At 38.3% G+C, this 20,090-nt stretch overlaps 1 protein-coding gene across 1 annotated transcript in view; it reads right to left on the bottom strand.

Annotated features, from left to right (window-relative positions):
• LOC131938409 (arginine kinase) overlaps positions 1-20,090 on the bottom strand; it is a 79,330-nt gene that overhangs the window by 7,928 nt on the left and 51,312 nt on the right. Inside the window, exon 3 of the mRNA XM_059296417.1 lies at positions 250-518. Within this exon, the coding sequence (XP_059152400.1) occupies positions 250-518 (269 nt within the window). The remainder of the gene's footprint in view (positions 1-249; positions 519-20,090) is intronic.

The raw sequence follows: 20,090 nt of genomic DNA, 5'->3' as shown, positions 1-20,090 counted from the left end.
TAAGAAACTATCACAGAACAGCTTTCAAACAACTTGAAGTTGAAACAAAACAACCTCAACCTTCTTTATGTCTTTATTTGTATATTTTGATTTTAACTGGACATGCTTGTGCTTTACTAGATCTATCAATACATTACCTTACATGCGTTTTTGTCTTTTACTACTTTTAAAAACAAAATTATAAATATTGAATAACCTTACAAAAGAATATAGATCTATAGTACATAGATCTATGTTCGTGACACTTACTTCCAGTGAAAGAATGGGAGGAAACCCATATCCATCCTGTGACCTCCCCACTCTGATCCTAGTGCTAATGACGTACTTGCCTTCAGGGTCAAGGTCTTCAAACTTATTTTTGTCAACATCTCCGAAGTGCAAATTAGGATGGTGGATGTTTTTCTTCTCTGGTAGCTTGTGATAGTCTTTGATAACTGGATCAAGAACTTCAGCGAACACCTTGTAGGCTTCTGGGTCGGAGGCGTAGATCCCAACACCACTGTCTAGATTTTCGCATCCTGAAATTGGTGAAACAGGAATCACAGTTTAATCTTATTGCAAAATCACTTTATGCAGTTTTTATTAAAGTTGATAAAGAAAGACTGAAAAAACCCCATTGCATTTCAAGCTTTGCCCTATTATCGTACAGGATATTAATTAGAAAACGATTTGGGATGTGGCTTTGGCTCGTTCAGGGTCAATTGATGAAGGCATATATAGAGTAGACTAACTTCACCACTTTAAGTAGGCCTAATGCTTCTCAAATAGAACATGGGGCTTTTTTCCTAATGTAGGACATAGGAAGACAAAGATGCATAATGTTACATTTTTAAAAACAATTTTTCTAAAGTATTAATTACATTTCATAACATTTTTTTAAAACAGTAGAATTACTAGTTGTCCTTATTTATTATTATTTGTCACACCTTATTTTCTAAGATCTAGAGTCTGAGTGCCTCCACAATCACTACTATTTAGAAATTTCCAAAAACTCAAACTGGAAAAGAAACGGCATCAATAATGTTCCAACGAGCTACATGAAAACTTTTCCTTAAACTAAAAACGACTACTACAAATAAAAGCCTTGCCAAATTATGCTGCAAAAGTTTATGAAATATCAGATTCCTTTCTACATTTCAACCATGTCCGTTTCCCCACCTAGAATAATTGCTATTGCACATTGTCTATGACCTTGCGTCTCACCTTATTTTTACCTGGGATTCAAATGCACTACCTGGCTACCTGTGCTGCCATTACCCCACCCCGGGGAAAGAGAAATTGTTTAGACTTAATCGCTTCCGCAGACGGATGAGCAGGTAAACAACCGTCCGAGGATTTCACCTGCACATTTCTTAAGGGCCTGCTCGACTTCTGGAGTCAAGTGCCCGCGTACAGGCCCACTTACGCCAAATATTTAGTCAAAGAAAGATTTGGGTTCACGAGGCTACCCCCTTCCAACCGCACACGAGGTTTCAAATGAAAGATAGAATTGAAATGGACACATCCTTAGCTTACATTCAATTAACAAAAAAAATAAACCTGGACATTTTTTTTACTTTTTGTTTCGAAGTGGTCATTGCTGTGTGTTTCTTTCAGGCATCTCTGGACGAAATATATACTTTTCACCCCCCCCCCCCCCCCAGGAAATTTAGTTCGCCCTCCCCCCCCCCCCCCCCTCTGATAGTTTTAAGTGCCCCCCCCCCCATCCAGCTACACTGGTAGACTAATGTATCTTCTGTCCCGATCTAAAAAAATCTTTACCCAAAATTAACACTCTCATCAATAAAACGTGTCAGTATATTATAGGGTATCACGTGACTTTTATTGCAAATTGAGGATACAATAAAAATGGCTATCTGGTGCTACCCCATTACGGAAAAGTATCCGAAATCCAATCTAGATTTGAAGTATATGGGCAAGTAAGTACTTCACGTGGGTGCTCGTGGTGGTCTTCGATGACATCACTCACCGGCAACTTGACCTACTTTCTGCGGGGCGGAGATGGGCTGCGCCACAGAGAGGAATGCTAATGCTCCATCAGTGTCAAAAGTAACGGCAAAGTAACGCGAGATCCGCCGAGACGATGGTCTCGCTAATAGAGCTCGTACAAATATAAGGACGCCCTGTACTGGCGAGAGGAAGTTTGGGCGTAACTTACACAGGTTCACCTTAATCTTTTCCCGGTGGTACCCATGCATGACGCACGGGGCAGATAAAGTAGAGTTCATCTGTTTCAATGATCTCGGTATACAAAGGAATAGTGTGGTCAGCACTACGCCCAGCTGCCTTTGTTTCCCTAACGCGAGACAGGTATCCATCAGGGAAGTCCTACAGACTTTAGCCCGAGACTTTCGGGTTAGCAGTCGTAAGTTCTACCACTCGACCACGCCGCCGCACAGAATTATTTGGCAAGCAATGCTAATGAGGAGCGAGGGATGTGCGTGTGATTCTATCAGTAAAAATTCATCCTTCAATCATTTAGAAATTACATAGATCTATTAAATAACAGGAATAGAAATAGTTGCCATAAAACAGCACAAGGGCAATATTGATAAACGTTGAACTATTCATATATTTCAAAAATTAAGAATTTCACATAGCTAATAGTTTTCTATTTAAACTAGAGTCAAAGAATATATCAAAATCTAATAAAATATGACTATGAACAAAAATTATTCAAGGCTTTAATATTAATGCTTAGTAATATACACGAGAACAATAATCTAATTAATACAAAGTTTCTCTGTATTTTTAATCACTTTTGAGAAGAAAATTGTAGGTTCACTCCCTTGGTTGTACCTAATTTGTAAATCAAAGATGACTAAAAATAATTCATACTTAAAAATTGTTAACATTAAATACAAGCTATCTAAACGTATTTAGTAATTATGTAATAATAATTACACTGATCACTAAACAGAAAAAAAATATATATAAGTAATAACTAATTTGAATATATGTTTTAATGAAGTGGATGTGTTTCTTTATTTCGATTTGATGTGCACAGGTTACAGTCTACAATAATATCGCTGATAGTTCATAGAGCCCCCCCCCCCCCCTCGAACGAAATGGAATTTATATAGAAAATATATCTTTTAACAGTGTCCGTCCCCCCCCCCCCCCCGAAAATTTTAAGTGCACCCCCGGGCAAAAAAGTCTGGAAGAAACACTGGGAGGGGGGAGGGGGTGTTATCAAGATTGCCTTGGTAGGTTAAAAACTTAACGTATCAAAAGTAGTTACGTTAAGTTTAAGCCCCAGGGTCGAACTTAAATGAATGTTAGGTACATAGAGGAAAAGGAGGGAGTTAAACGGTTGGGTGGGGGGGGGGGGTTGTAGAATTAAACGTTGAATATATTTTAAATGAATGTCATTAAAAATAAAAGGGTGTGCATGTGCATGTTTTTTTTTGGGATTAATTTACAGTATTAAAGGGGTCGGAAATTGTGATGGTATTTATACAGTAAATGTTAATTAAAAAGGGTTTTCTAACGACACTTTTAAGTTAACGAAATGGTGGTAGTGGAGTTAAGGGGGGGGGATAAACTAAAAAGGCTAAAACTGATACGTGGTTATTAATGGACGTTCCCCTAGTTAAAAATATTGTTCTATAGAACATTAGCAATTTTACTGAATTTAGACTGTAGTCAGCTTTGATAGAAACATGTATGCATAATAACTTCAAATGCAAAAAAAAAAAAATTAAAAAAAAGAAAATTAAAAAAAAAAAAAAAAAAAAAAAAAAGAAAAAAAAAAAACGAAAAATAAAACCCCCCAAAAAAACCCAAACCAACCCCAAACAAAAACGGAACCTATTCCAGTGTAAGCAGAAATAGATGAGAATTTCCGTTGCTAATACTGCTATGATAATGATAAATGATCGATTAGGCTAGACTAGCGGCACTAATATAATAATTTGGCCACACAAAAACTTTCTATACGTCCGGATCTGGCCAAGCAGGAGATTGGGGTTGGAGGGTAAAGATCCAGGGGCGTAGACGCTGTGGCAAGATGGGAAAATGGAGTGGAAGGGGAGAGGGAGGGATCCAGAGGCGTTGATTCAGGGTTAGAGTGGATTGTATGATAAGTCCTAGATGTGTAGATGTATTGATTGGAGGATAAGTCCTAGATGTGTAGATGTATGGGCTAGTGGGGTTGGAGGGTCAAGATCCAAGGGCGTAGACGCTGTATCAAGATTGGGGGGGGGGGAGGAGAATCCAGAGGCATCGATTCAGGGTTAGAGTGGATTGGATGATGTATTGATTGGAGGATAAAGATCCAGGGGCGTGTAGATAAATGAGTACATGATTAGGTGGGTAACTTACAGGGGCGTCGATGCTGAGATTTTATACGACTGGAGGGTAAGATCTAGAGGCGTAGATATAGGGGCATAATTTGGAGTTGGAAGGTAAGTTATAGGGGCGTTAATACATGAGTTTAATGGAGTTGAAACTTAAGACTTGGATAGATTTTTATAAAGGAGCTAGATGGTGATGGTGGTGGTGGGGGGAGGGGGGCATTTACTTACGGTGGCTTCGAAACCTATATCTGTTATTTGTTCAAAAACTTGGCCAATAATATTTGTAGGTATATGACGGTCTATTTTTAAAAATTTTTAAATTTTAAGTACATACGTGTGTTAGCTGAAAAAAATGAATAAAAGATAAAGCTGAATAATAACATCTACACCTTACAAGCAAAACAGGTGAACAGCGATTCGCAAGCTGATCGGATAACAGGAGAGTATCGGACTTCTAAATCTTGTCTCATTAACAGTCTAAAAAGTGTGCTAGACTAAAGAAACAAACATTGATTTAGGGGGAGATTTTTGTTTACGGCGCGCTGACAAACATAACAAAAGAATAGATTTTGTTTGGGCGTTTCCTGTTAGGTTTAGGCCTAACTATCACGGGGAGGTTTTATAATAAATTTTTCCGGTTAGGCATCATTCTACCCCCCCCCTCCTTCCTCCAAACTTAAACAGACGTAAAGATTCTCCAGATGACACCACACCGTTAAAAAGATTGCCAAATGTATGAATCCGTCTTCCTTTTGACAGGACCATCGCTTAGATCTAAGAGAAATAATTAGGCGCCAAAATTACGTCTTCACCGGTTATGGCTTTAAGGAAAAAGCCAGCTAAATGGAAATCAATAGCCCGTATATATTTCTTACGTCCTGACTCAAGATATTATATCGAAAGGATGGCTACGTTAATGTCACATAGGCCTACTATTCTAGATGATATTCCTGCTTAAACGAAAACGTATCAAAAATGATATTTATCAAGAAACAATTTTATTTTATTTGGTTTCCGAAAAGTTTACGAGAATCTCAGATTCTAGCTGTTGTATGTGAAGTCGTTCTATTATCTGTGAGACTGTCTGTAATGTCGCATTACTCATCTTTTGGAAGAGGTGGGAAGGAGGGGAGGGGGTAACCCTTACTTCTTCTAAAATCAGGCCAACGAGAGTTTACGATAGCTTACAATTCATCATATCGCCAGAGTCAAGTGACCCTGTAATTGATGGTATGGGAGGGAGGAGGGGGGGAGGAAAGGGATAGAGAGGTTGGTGAGGGAGATCAATACAACGCAAGTCGTTGACCTTTTCGTTCTCAAACCAAGTTCACCGGTGAAGATTAAACATACTGCCGTTCTCAAAAGAAGTCAGCTCATGGTTCACTACTGTGTGTTTTACATTTTCTTTTCTATCTTCAATGTGTTCTTGATGTATCACACTATAAAGAATACAAAATGCCCTTGTGATTGCAACTATAAGCGTGTTTGCCTCGGATGAAGAGTTTCAAGTCTTGCAATAAATAAATTGACTGCAATTTTTCCTTATTCTCTCGCATTTTTTTTTCAAAGCATTCGAAAGTGACGTCATTAAGAAATGGCTAATCTGTTTACAATTCCGACTTATTACACGCCACAAAAAGCTAAGCATCACAGATTCTTACTTTATTTCTTACATCAAGATTCTTACTTTATTTCTTACACCAAGATTATTACTTTATTTCTTAACACCAAGATTCTTACTTTATTTCTTACACCAAGATTCTTACTTTATTTCTTACACCAAGATTCTTATTTTATTGCATTGACTTTTTAAATTTTATTTTAAAGCGTTGTAAAATTTAGTTATAGAACAACCAGTGTAATGTTCAACACGTACTTATTAGAGTGGCCTACTTTAAGCCACTTAAAGCTACTGGGTATTTTAGTATGACGTCATACCTCCAATCTCCTAACTCCCCCCCCCCCCCCCATTTACCTCCACTTACTTGAAAGTTTAGTCCGAGTTTTTCTTAACTGATTTTATGTAAATTCTAAAACATGGATTTTAAAAAAAAAAGTTTTTAACGAAAAGGTAAAAAAAAAGAACGAACCAAATAATTGAAACGAACGATGACGTCAAATACGTTAGGGTAATAGATTTGTTTAAACAAGGAGTAAACCACCGGGTCTGTGTTGTTATCCCCTCCCCCCTCCAGTACTGCTAAACGAAACTTGGGTAAGCTAGTGCAGATCTGGACGGCGATCTTGAAATAAATTGTGAAATCTGTATTATCTAAAAGAGTACATATTCTTAACAATATTTTTCGAGTGCTCAAAGTTCGAAGAGGGCACTTTGCAAAAAATAAATAAAAAATTCTTATCCAAGCATTATTTTTTTTATCTGGTAGGAACAAAAAACAACAACTGAAAATGTTTTCGTATAGAAACATATAACAAATATCTCGTAGGAACAAAAAACAACAACTGAAAATGTTTTCGTATAGAAACAATTAACAAATATCTTGTAGGAGCAAAAAACAACAACTGAAAATGTTTTCGTATAGAAACAAATAACACATAACTCGTAGGAGCAAAAAACAACAACTGAAAATGTTTTCGTATAGAAACAAATAACACATAACTCGTAGGAACAAAAAACAACAACTGAAAATGTTTTCGTGTAGAAACAATTAACACATAACTCGTAGGAACAAAAAACAACAACTGCCCTGCAACGACCTCATCTTGCTAACGCGTTGCATCCCAGGATATTTTTTTACGACATGGTAGATTCCAGAACTTTGTTAATTGAAAGAAGCGCTGAAGATGTTTAATTTAAACGACGAAGTGCAGGATTACAAAGCGCTGCTAGGCAATTAACATTAAACAGACGGGAAAAAAAATGTTTTCTATAGCCGAAACGTGACTTTTCTGCTGTAATAAGCATAATTAACATTGTAAATCCTTTTCTGTTTGTTCACATCGTCTAATTAAAACAAATAACGTAGTTCATTAAAGGGAAACTACTGAGAGTTGGTGACCTAGTTTACCATGGTTACTCGCATACATTGCCAGGATTTCACACAGCTCGCTAAGTAAACTAAACACAGACTTGCAACTAAATTATTAAATCGCATTTCTCAAACTGTTGTGATATTGTTTTCACCTATGAGCCACACCTATAAATGTTTGAAGTCGTCTCCACATAGGCGGTACACAGCCGAAACATGATAGTAAAATTATATATTATAAATGTTCCATGTGATCTCAAACTTTAAAAAAAGTTGTCCCTTTCTGCCCTCATTAAACACTATCGATTGTTCTGTCATAGCCTACGACCCCCCCCCCACCCTCACGTCTAACCCACAACCCCCTTTTTCTCTAACCCACGACCCCCTCTTGTCTAACCCACGACCCCTTCATGTCTAGTCAACGACCCCCCTCTAGTCTATGGCTGTTGTAATCTGGTCAAATCGGACACATCTTGTCCTTCCTCGCCCAGCCCCGCCCATCAAAACAGCCCCGCGATTCCATTATCCCGACTCTTTGGTGCCATTCACAATGTCACACAATACAACAAAGTAGCATCAATAAAGTACTTAGTACAAGGGAAGGCCTTTTGATTAAATGGAGAAAACACAACAAAGTAGCATACATAAAGTATGATTAAAGTAGTTGGTTTAAGGGACGACCTTTGGTTAAATGAAGAAAACGGAAATATGTAACACAATACAACAAAGTAGCATCAGTAAAGTACTTAGTACAAGGGAAGACCTTTTGATTAAATGGAGAAAACACAACAAAGTAGCATACATAAAGTATGATTAAAGTACTTCGTTTAAGGGACGACCTTTGGTTAAATGAAGAAAACAGAAATATGTCACACAGCACAACAAAGTAGCATCCATAAGGTTAAGTACTTAGTTCAAGGGAAGACCTTTGATTAGATGGAGAAAACACAACAAAGTAGCATCCATAAAATATGATCAAAGTACTTGGTTTAAAGGATGACCTTTGGTTACAGTTTAAACTTTTACATGATTTTTAGCAGTGTCGTCCATAAATGACTTGAACCTCCTAAGGGATGGGGGGGGGGGGGGGGGGGTGAGAAATGGTATAAGCCTTAAAGTCATGAGCTATGACGTTAGGGAGACGGGTGATTGGCATTTTAAGAATTAGTTGTAACCTACATTTTAGCTGTTATTTTTAAAAGACTTTCTTGTAAAGTGCAACTGAAATTGATTAATATATCAAATGTATACTCAAATAATTTAGAAAGCAATAGTTGTTAAAAAAATATGCAATTCGGAGAAGGGGAGTTGAAGTGCGATAATCTTTTTAGTTTGCGTGTGGGGGGGGGGGAGACTTTTGCTCTACCTCGACAAATGATCTGCTGTGACTTGTCTACCAAAACGTAATCTATCCCGGTAGAGAATACAGGCTTAGGTTTTAACACAGTTATCTAGTGCATTTTAATTATAAACTTTAAGATGTTCGGTTCTCTTTTAAATGTCCACTCTTAAATTTATTTCGAATTTTAAAAAAAGCCGATAACTATTTGTAGCAGTTAAAAAATGTGATCATGCAACCTAAGTAGCCTGAGTGTTGATAGACCAAATGTCGCGGATAGACCAATTGTCTGTAGACAAAATATCGCGGATAGACCAAATGTCTGTAGACAAAATATCGCTTATAGACCAAATGTCTGTTGACAAAATATCGCGGATAGACCAATTGTCTGTTGACCACCTGTCGTAGACGAATTGTCGCAGATTCCAGCTTTACAAGACAAAGATGACTCACATTGAAACTGAACAAAAAACCCTCGTGGCGCCCTCTGGGTTCATGATTACAAAAGTAAAATCTTCTCCGTCTATTCGGGTCTAAATGATTTATATATTTCTACAATTTTTGATTTACGAGATGGCAATCTAACTTACCTTTTAAATACGATGTTTCCTTTTTCATCTTTCTTATTCCATCCTTCCAATTTCATATTTCCCTTTCCTATTCCAACTGCTCTATTTTATTTTCTCTATAATCCCCCCCCCCCCGCAACACACACACGATAGGCACATTTCTTTTATCCATGCTTCCCATACAAATTGTTATTGGACGCTTTTCCCACGTCCCGTTTACCCCGAGAGACTCGGCATCCAGGGTAAAGTCCCCTGATGGCGGGAGTTGGGCTGTAGCAGATCTAGGCAAATATGACTTCTAAAAATTAAAATGAAACCAAGTGTACGAGTCGAGAGATCCTTGGTGATTTAAAATAAAAAGTGGCGCAGGAGGCAGGATCAATTGGACCGCGTGGCCTAGCGGTAGAAAGCTAGACTGCTAACTCGAAAGTCTCGAGTTCGAATCCGGGTTCAAGTCAATAGAATGTCCCCTGAGTTCATCCTGCTGGGGTACCTAACTGACATTAGGGAAAACTAAGGCGGCTGGGGCATAGTGCTGACCACACTATCCCTCTATATGCCGAGCTCTCTGGAACAGATGAACTCTACTTCATCTGCCCCATGTGGATGAACTCTACTTCACCTGCCCCATGTGGATGAACTCTACTTCACCTTGCCCCCATGTGGATGAACTCTACTTCATCTGGCCCCACGTGGGTGAACTCTACTTCACCTGCCCCATGTGTCTTGGACAGGAACGGGAACTGATCACGAGAAGGCAGGATCACATATGTGGCTAGTTAAGTTTTCACAGTCACATAACAAGTAAATGAACAGCATTTATGTACACTTTACACTATAATATAGGTTTTATATTGACTCGCCTATTTATAGTCAACAAAACTCCCTGAACTCTCCCAAACTAGAGCTATTTGGAATAATATAATTAATGCTTTAGATTTTTTTGGCAAGGTACTCTGTACATCCATTGGCCCATGTTGCAGGTGAAGTAGAGTTCACCTGTTACAGTGACCTCGGCGTATAAGGTACTTTATTTAAATAAAAACAAACCACGATGTTAATTAAAAGAGTATTTATGTTAAATTTTTAAACACCCACCCCCACTACCTCACCACCACACGCATCGTCAAAAAATAAACGCAAGAAATATCCGCACATCTTCTCACAGTTACACGAGAAAACAGCAACAAGGTGCACGCTCTGGAAATCTAGCACCGGTGCTGAATGCACTCACCTCCCGGATAAGCTTCAGGGGCGATTACTCTACCTGGCTAGAGGTCTGATCTTTCAGAAGGAATAAAAAAGTAACCTCCAGCCCAGGACGATTTTTGTGGACACGCACTAGAAAACAGAAATGTAAAAACTACGACACGTATAAGGTTCGAGGGCGTTTCTTCATGATTCAACATCGTGAACAAGTAAAATTAGTTCATCTGGCTGGATGAGAGAAAAAAAAAAACACACGCTCACATGCACACACACGAACAAACACACACACACACACCACACACACATATATAAATAAATAAATTAAAAACGAAATAATAAATGGAGTATATATATATATATATATATATATATATATATATATATATATATATATATATATATATATAGATATATATATATATATATATATATATAAAGCTCCTCAGTTTCTAAGAATGATCATTGAATTATAAAATACGATACGAAATTATCAAATCATGTTGGTTCATGAAACGTGTCCTTACTAGTAATAAGACTCTAGTATTTAGTTTATACTAAACAGCAAAACACACACAAAAAACTGGTATTGTGTAGCCCTACTAGTCACATGATACCCTCATTATCACCGAACACAAAATCCAAATCCCATTTTACTATTTCGCCCTAAGGTGCTGGTTATTTGAACCAAAGAATGCTGATTTTTATTACTTTATCGCCGCCGAATGAGGCGTCACCAGAGGGGAGGCAACAATGGTAATTTTTATCCAATACTCCCCCCCCCCCCTCCCCAGTCTACATAGCCAACGGATTAAAATACAAATATAGACTAACCAATCGGTAGGAAATTTCCATTGTACAAGTTTATTTGCGGGCATTTGATTGGTTCTTTGATAGCACACGATTGTACGTCCTGGTCAAGGGAGAGTACAGGTTCAATCAAGTTTTGTGATATGTGTTGAAAGGTACCTTAATATGTATAAAATTTACAAATATTAAGGTACCTTTCAAACCAAATATTTAATATGTAATAGGCTGAAGTTAAATATTCTGTTTACACGCGTTTGATGTGGGTATTTTTAAAAATGGCGCAAGCTATTCGTAATAACAGAAAAAAATACTTTCACAGCAACCTTGTTTGTTACATGTATGAGTGAAGGCTTACATGTGTACATTCATTTTAACCCTTTTTTGTTAAATGTGTATATAATGGCGCCCTCTCGGTTATTTTAGTGTACGTAGTATCACCCACTTAATTAATTTTGTTTTCACAATAGCGTATTTTTATTGTGAGTACATAATGTCGCGCCCTCTAGAGTTGTTTTCGTGTACATAAAGGCGCCCCTCTTGAGTTTTGTCGTACATTAATGTCGACTAGTCACATTTATTGTGTACTCGCATTTCTCTAAAGATAAAGAACAGCTAATATTATAATTTTAAAAATAATTTCTTCCAACATACTGCATGGTAATAATTTCAATCATCATGCCGACTTATTTTGAAAATATAAATTTTACCCTTTGAAGGGAGGAAAGGAATGACGTGGATCTCTGTCTACTGCTGGATCGTGCGTCTGTTTATTTTTAGCCAGCTAACACGTGACTTCCGGCCATGACGTCAACTAATGTATTGGATATTGAAATCAAGCGTTCTCTTATGTTTGGAGACAGCGGTTCATTTCAGTAGGGATGGGGGGGGGGGGGGGGGAGGGGTTTAATACAACGTGAAGGGACATAAGACGTGGTGAGGGGAGCGAGGCGAAAGATGAGACGGATGAAAGGCGTGGGGTTCGTGGCATGTGAAGGAAAGTGGAGAGGGGGAGGGGGGGTTTAGTATGTGAAGGAAAGGGGTTGGGGGGGAATGTTAAGAAACGGGAGTGGGGTGAGGTTGTAGAAAGTGAAGGGTAGGGGGGGGGGGTTTGTAGTATGTGAAGGAAAGGGGTTGGGGGTTGGTTGAATGTATCGAAAGGGGAGTGGGGTTGTAGAAAGTGAAGCATCGGGGGCTGGGGCTGGGGCTGAAATAATGAAAAGTTGGGTGTGGTTGACGGAATTTGACGGAAAAGAAAATCAAATCATCGATTAGGTTTGAATGTCGTGTTTTGATTTTGTGATGTCGGCATGTCATCAGTGTGTAGGGTAGGGTAGGGTAGGGTAGGGATGGGGGTGGGGGTGGAGGAGATACTGTGTAACACTATCGTGTTAAAATATATAAAAACGCTTAACCATATTAGAGTTTAAAAAAGCCCTGTGGTTTAAATTGTTTAAAGTGGGTGTTGAGTTAAATTAAAAGTGTTTACTTCACATTTTGTAATTAGAAGCCTGGGGGTAATCTGTACAACTTGTCTTGAAGGTTGAGGCAATCATCAACGTCTTGCCAACCTCCCCTAACTCAAAGAAAAAAAAACCCACCCCGCAGTGTCCGAATATAACCTACATGCAAGCTATCAATATTTCATGTTGAAATATTTGTCAACTTGATAAACATCCGACTGTTATCTTTAGTTGACGTTATTTCGACGGGCATATGATTTATTGTTTTATGGGAAGGTATGGTCGAAAGGTGGAGCATACGACTACTAAACCGTAAGTCTCGAGTTCGAATCCGGGTTCAAGTCAGTAGAGCATCCCTGAGTCCATACAGCTCTGACTGATACCTGACTCACGTTAAGGATAGAAAAGGCGGCTGGTACAGTGCTGACCAAACTATCCCTTTTTTTGCCGAGGTCACAGAAACAGGTAAACCAAACTTCACTTGCACCGATAGGTTCGAAAGGGAATTTGACTATTATGATTATTTTTTGGTGTAAAATAATGTAAAAATAATTGTGCTTAAAATAGATAGCGCGATTTTTTTTTACCGTAAACAAGCGAATATTCACAAAGTTCATCTTGTTAATAAATCTACGGGAAACAGAAAAACAGAGATTGCGTAATTTAAAAAAAAAAGCAAAAACCTAATAAATATTGTCGTCTGCTTGTAATAAACGTGATCTTTCAGATAATTTATTTTGTAATTATAGGAGAAAAAAAAAGAAAGGTTCTCTCTACTTTCTGTTTTAAAACAAAAACAATGCAGAAAAACATAACGATTCAGGGGGGGGGGGGGGGGGGGAGGGGGGAGGATGGTGGGTGCTATCTAATCAAGAATAACAGTGAACCAGTTATTCTATCTAAAACAGATTTTGGTCCTTAAATGCACGCGAGATGTTTTTTTTTCTTTAAAAAATGCATGAATGTGACTCCGGTATTTAAGAAGCGAGTGAGTTGCTTAATTAATTGAGATTTTAAAAATATATTTGTATTTTGTAGATATAAAAAAAGTAAAGAATCCTCTTTAGAGCTAGCGATCCTTTGGGCAGTTGAATAGGAATAGGAAGGGTTGGTGTGGTCAGCATTATGCCCAGCCGCCTTTATTTTCCCAAAACGTAAGTCAGGTACCCATCAGAGCTAGGACTTAGGGGTCGTCCATAAATGACGTCACACTCGTAGCGGGGAGGGGGGTCCGTAATTTTGTGACCGTGTGTGATGAGGGAGAGGGGGGGGGGGTTCACACTTTTGCATTATAAAAAAGCAATGTTAGAATATCGATGTTTAAAAAAAAAAAAATTCAACTGCAATTTTGAGGGGGGTTGTAGGCTGATGTGTGACGTCATTTTAGGGTTGAAGTCTGGCATTTTGTGACGATGTGTGAAGGAGGGGGAGGGGGGAGGTAAAAATCTGTAAAAAAAAGCGTGACGTCATTTATGGATGACCCCCCTTAGGAACGTCCTACAATCACGAGTCCGAACCGAGATCCGAACTCGAGATCCTCAGACTAGCAGCCAAACGAAGAAAAAAAAGCATTACGAGATTTAATAGAGTTGCCCCAGACTCTCGGCTTTTGCTGCGGACGCCCGTGGTAGACCAAGCTTCTTAGCCCCACACCTTTCCCCGCCGTCCTAGCCCTTATGGGCGACACACAATGTCATATACAATCTTGTTAGCGGAGTCAAGTCCATTTTTTTCTTTGATAAAGTACGCCTCCTCTCATTAGCCCTTGCCAGGATTTGTTTGTAAAACCTGACCTGATTGGCCAGCAGCCAAAAGGTCAAAGGGTGATGTGTTTTGGGCATGTCAAAAGTGATCTTTACTTTTTAAAACGTTTTTCTTAACTCAGCTTCGCGTTTGTTTGTTTGTTTGGTTGTTTGGATGTTTGTTGTTAAAATTGACATCGAAAATTAGCCCACTTCTGATTGCTCTAGAGACCTGAAATTTGGCATGCATGCTACTTTCGCCTAACAATTTCAGATGCAATCATAAAAACTAGCTATTAGTGACCGTAATTAGCTTAATTTAATTACGCCCCAAGGACCATAAAATTGAGGACATGATTTCTAAAGATACCGACAAGACTGGAGTCCTATTGAGACAGTTACTTCGGCCCCAATCGATGTGAGCGCGCTGGCCGTGATCGTATAGTGGTTAGTACTTCGCGTTGTGGCCGCGACAACCCAGGTTCGAATCCTGGTCGCTCAAGATTTTTAGTCCGTGTATTTATAAACACTTTTTTAAAAACCACGTTTTTCGTGTGTAGCAACGGACTAAAAAGGAGAAAATAAAATACTTAAAAAAAACTTTTTAAAAAACCACGTTTTTTATGTGTAGCAACGGACTAAAAAGGAGAACGGACACGGTAACACATTGTTAACGGTGACACGGTTGGTACGCTGGGCATGCTAAAATACACATAAACACGTTTTTCCTTAACTCAGCTTCGCGTTTATTTGTTTGTTTATGGGAGATTTGATCACGTGATTCGTGAGTAGATCTCCACGCCAGCAACGTAAATTACACCCTTTCTCTGTTTAAAGCGTATCGGTCGCTCAAGATTTTTTTAGTCCGTGTATTTAAAAACACTTAGTCAAGTCATACTTAATCAAGTCATTAGATAAAGTAGAAAATAAACTATATAAAAAACTTTTTAAAAACCACGTTTTTCATGTGTAGCAACGGACTAAAAAGGAGAAAATAAAATACTTAAAAAAACTTTTTAAAAAACCACGTTTTTCTTGTGGACTAAAAAGTAGAAAATAACTATTTACATACATTTGATGACAAAAAACGTGGGTCGGGCAGATGGGTCGGGAAATTTGATGGTGAACGTACCCACGTTTTTTGTCATCAAATGTATGTAAATAGTTATTTTCTACTTTTTAGTCCACAAGAAAAACGTGGTTTTTTAAAAAGTTTTTTTAAGTATTTTATTCTTTACTCCAATTTTCAACCGCAGTTCGAGAAAATAATCTATAAAGAAGGACCCTGCTGTGTATTGAACGAAAGCACACTTTATTAAAATGCATAAAAATGGCCCAGGAAGTAGCAGGAATTATTGAAAGAGGGTGGGGACGGACACAAAATAGTGGCCATTCACGCATTTTAAACAATAAAATACTTAAAAAAAAACTTTTTAAAAAACCACGTTTTTCTTGTGGACTAAAAAGTAGAAAATAACTATTTACATACATTTGATGACAAAAAAACGTGGGTACGTTCACCATCAAATTTCCCGACCCATCTGCCCGACCCACGTTTTTTGTCATCAAATGTATGTAAATAGTTATTTTCTACTTTTTAGTCCACAAGAAAAACGTGGTTTTTTAAAAAGTTTTTTTTTAAGTATTTTATTAAGATTCAGAAAGGAAGGGAAAAAATTACCCTGTGTCCCTAATAGGAAGGTGCTCGTAAATTCTAATGCGATATCATTTGACTTGAATTTTGTATTCGTCATAGAATGTAAAGCATGTTCGATTTTTTTAGTAAACAAAATATAAAGCGACTAAAGTTCTTTGTACAATGAGTATATTATTATAAATGTTCCCCTTGTTTTAACAAAATGCGATTATGCCCCTTATATAGAAAAGTTTGTGATTTATCTCCTTTGTCTAAAATGATACAAGTAAAAAATATAACCTTTATTTCTCCCTTGCGGTCTTTTAATCTAGATCTACTAAAGATAAAAATAAATGTAAACTTTAAAATATTTTTCTTGTCATTGAGAAACGAGTCAGCTATTGTTCTAGTTCGTGCGGCATCACGTGAACACGCGCGAGCAATTAATCAAAAATTGATCAGTTACTTAGGTCTTTATATGCTGCTTTAATCTATTTATTTCCTGACAAAAGTGTCTGTTGTACAGCATCACTTTCAAGTTTTTCCGTGACAATTGTTTTTGTTACATTACTTTGAAGATTTTTCTTGACAACATTGTAGGTTACATTTTACCTTTACTTTTTTTAAAAACAGAAATATCGGTTATATTGCATCCTTTTTGAGTTTCCTTTTTTAATGACAAATTATTTTTTCCTCTACATCACTTTAATGATTTTATAGACAAAATAAAAAGTCATAATTTATCATTTTTGTGTCGTTTTAGTTACCATAATTAATTTAAAAATTCTTTTACGTTCATTACTGATGTGTAGTTTTAGTTTATTAATTAAAAAAAAAAAATTACTTTTCACGACTTATGCGTCGTTCTATTTAGTTAATTAAAAAAACAACAACAACATTTTACTTAGTAATTAAACAACCATCGTGTATATGGCTGTTCCTTGAGTGGACCAGCGAGAAAAAATCTAATGTTAAATGTTATCCAAAGTGGAACTAACTCTGCGGGCAAGCGAGAGTGATCTGCCCTTGTTGCCATGGTAGCGACGTCGAGAGCGTCTTGACCTAAAATCGATGTCTGACATAAGTTTTTGTCTTTAGCACGTCTTGCACAATATTCGTGTCTTTAAAAATGTTTTTTTTTTCATTGAGCCCAACAAAAGTCTTACGTCAAACCACCACAAATTCTTTGACATCACTCATAGTGTGTCTGTTTTTATTTTTATCTTAATACGTCCGTGTCTTACAAAAACAAGTACAAAAACATGTGCTGGATCATTCAATCAGAGTTCAGTTTAGTGCTCAAAATAACATTATTAAAAATGATATAATGTATTTTACAAAATACTCCCTATCTTATTGAGTTATTATTTTATATGTATGTATTTTATATGTGAGAGACGTAGCGACCCTACCGGCGCCCGGTGACAACTTTCAATTTGGCGCCCCCCGACGGGAACAACATTTCAATTCAATTTTCAACTTGCACACCTCCCCTCAAACTTTCCATTTGCACCACCCCCTCCCTCACATATATATTTTTTAATATTTATAATGCAACACTGCAGCTAAAATGAGATTTTAATTTGTTTTTCTAACCCTTTTGGCGCCCCCTAAGGTCGGCGCCCGGGGACATATGTCCACCCTCGCTACGCCTCTGAACAAGGTAGCTGTTTATAACCTCCCCAACCTAAATATTTTATGATACGTTTCATAAATCCACTGTCATTGCAGTGCCGTAATGTCACTTTCGGGCTTATTTTATATTGTTAGTAAAGTCTTAGTTACGCTGGAAAATTCCAGAAGAATCTCTGCGAATCGGACAGAGACCAGCGTAAGATAATGAATGGGACAGAGCGGCTGAGACTGGTAGTCTGCCCACGAGGCACCACAATGGCGGGGTCTGCCCTCTACGTCTGTCTAGTATCAGGGGAAGAAACGGGTGCTTACGTTAGTAAATAAATAGTTCGTTGTGTGGACGAGTATATTAGATCTGATACACCACCAGAATTATCTTGGGGAGCATAGGAAAGGGGGGAGGGGCAAAGAAAAATTCACTTTATATCAGCGACAGGGGTCGGTGTGGTCGAGTCGGTAAAAGCTCATACTTGCTAAACCGAAAAGTCTCGAGTTCGAACCCTCGGGCAGATGAGGCTCGATAGCCTCGATAGAAAACTGCCTAGTAGTTTGTTCTAGGTTGGACAAAGGCTATGGAAGCAAATTCAAAAAGAAAAGCCGGCTGAAATCGGAGTCAATGGCCTCAAGGCGCAAAACCAGTTGACACGTAATCCTTAATTGTGTTGCAGGCGTGATCAAGCCCCCCCCCCCCCCCCCTCGATGAAAGTCTTACCCCCCCCCCCCCCCCGATTTTATATACAAAATATTTACTTTTGACAGTGTCCGCTCCCCCCCCCCCCGGAAATTGTTGTTTTAAGTGCACCCCCGGAGGAAAAAGTCTGGAAGAAACACTGATTAATACTGATTATAGCTTCTTAATTTGTTGTCGGACAAGCATCGAAAAATATTAAATCTACTGCAAATCTAATAAGTCTGATGTAATTAATGTTAATGCGTGTATAACGAACACTTAAGTTTATTACGATGTCTACAAATCACGGGCTATCACACGAGGAAAGCCATATGCCACGAGACTTTGTACCTGATGGTTTGACCCTAACACCAAATAGGGCAACAGTGACAGAAAAAACCTGACTTATTTTAATGTAACCTTTGCTCCAGTCGATGGCCTGCGTTATGCTGGGCTCTAAAAGTCGACAAAACTCTGGTCAATATTTCGGCCAAATTCACTCAAAGCAATAATCCGGAAAACCAAATTCTTATACCCAAAGCTCATTTATGTAAAGCACCTCCTGTGTGGCGAAGAAAAAAAAATTCCCGCCAAAATAACGCAGTTGTGGCGTGCCGTCTGCTAGAAGGCGATCTTCGGGGTAGAAATGAATATTCATAAACAAGACATCTGAATGGCCCCAAGGGAGGGCCACACACTAGCAATGTGGCTCTCAATGGCTCATTCTTATTCATAACAGCCCCTGACGTGGTTTCCGGTTTCAAGCTGTAGACGAGTGAAGAATTCTTGGAGAGAAGAAAAAGATGGATAGGTTTCTGTTTGCTTGAACTGGGGACAATCAGTTGTCTATTCCAGTCCAAGTTGTTTGATAGGCGGGTTTCAGAGCAAGATGTGTGTGGTAGGTTTGTAGGGAGGTCAATAGACAAGTCAGAAAGTAGGTTACAAGGTGGTTCGGTAGTTAGGTTAGTAAGTAGGTCAGTAAGTATGTCAGTAGGTAGGTTTGTAGGGAGATCAACAGACAAGTCAGAAAGTAGGTTACAATGTGGTTCGGTAATTAGGTCAGTAGGTAGGTCAGTAAGTAGGTCAGTAGGTAGGTTTGTAGGGAGGTCAATAGACAAGTCAGCAAGTAGGTTACAAGGTGGACCGTTAGTTAGGTTAGTAAGTAGGTCAAAAGGTAGGTCAGAAGTAGGTTAATAAGTAGGTCAATAAGTAGGTCATTTGGTAGGTCAGTAGGTTTGTAAATGGAGAATGCGTGACGCCTTTGTAGGTCAGAGTCTGCCTTTTTATGACGACCTATGGTTAAATGTTTGAGAAAGATCTCCAGGTAGATCAGAGGGTCATACGTCAGAAAAAAAAACCCCACCAACTTGGTGATGACGTGGCTAGATCTATAACACGTACACGTTTTTTTACTGGCTGTCATTAACCACGTGACAAGTTGTCACTTAAATGGACTTCACTGGTATCATTCACAGGAGATTGGTTTGAAAAAACAATAACAACAACAAAAAAAAAACACCACCCGAAGAAAGTCTACCGCCCCCACCCCGAAAATTCCAAGAGCCCCCCCCCCCCCCAAGGAGAATTTTTTTTGAAAGAAACACTGCATCTGTAGATTTCGCGAGATTTTAAAATGTGCCTTCATTTGGTTAAACTTTGCCTCGCTCTCGTAGGGAGATCTCGCGAGATTTTAAAATGTGCCTTCATTTGGTTAAACTTTGCCTCGCTCTCGTAT

This window comes from Physella acuta, unplaced genomic scaffold, assembly GCF_028476545.2.
Source record: "Physella acuta isolate Inbredline_101_S28 unplaced genomic scaffold, ASM2847654v3 ptg000243l, whole genome shotgun sequence".
NCBI classification, from domain to species: Eukaryota; Metazoa; Mollusca; class Gastropoda; family Physidae; genus Physella; species Physella acuta.
This window is presented reverse-complemented; position numbering and strand designations above follow the sequence as displayed.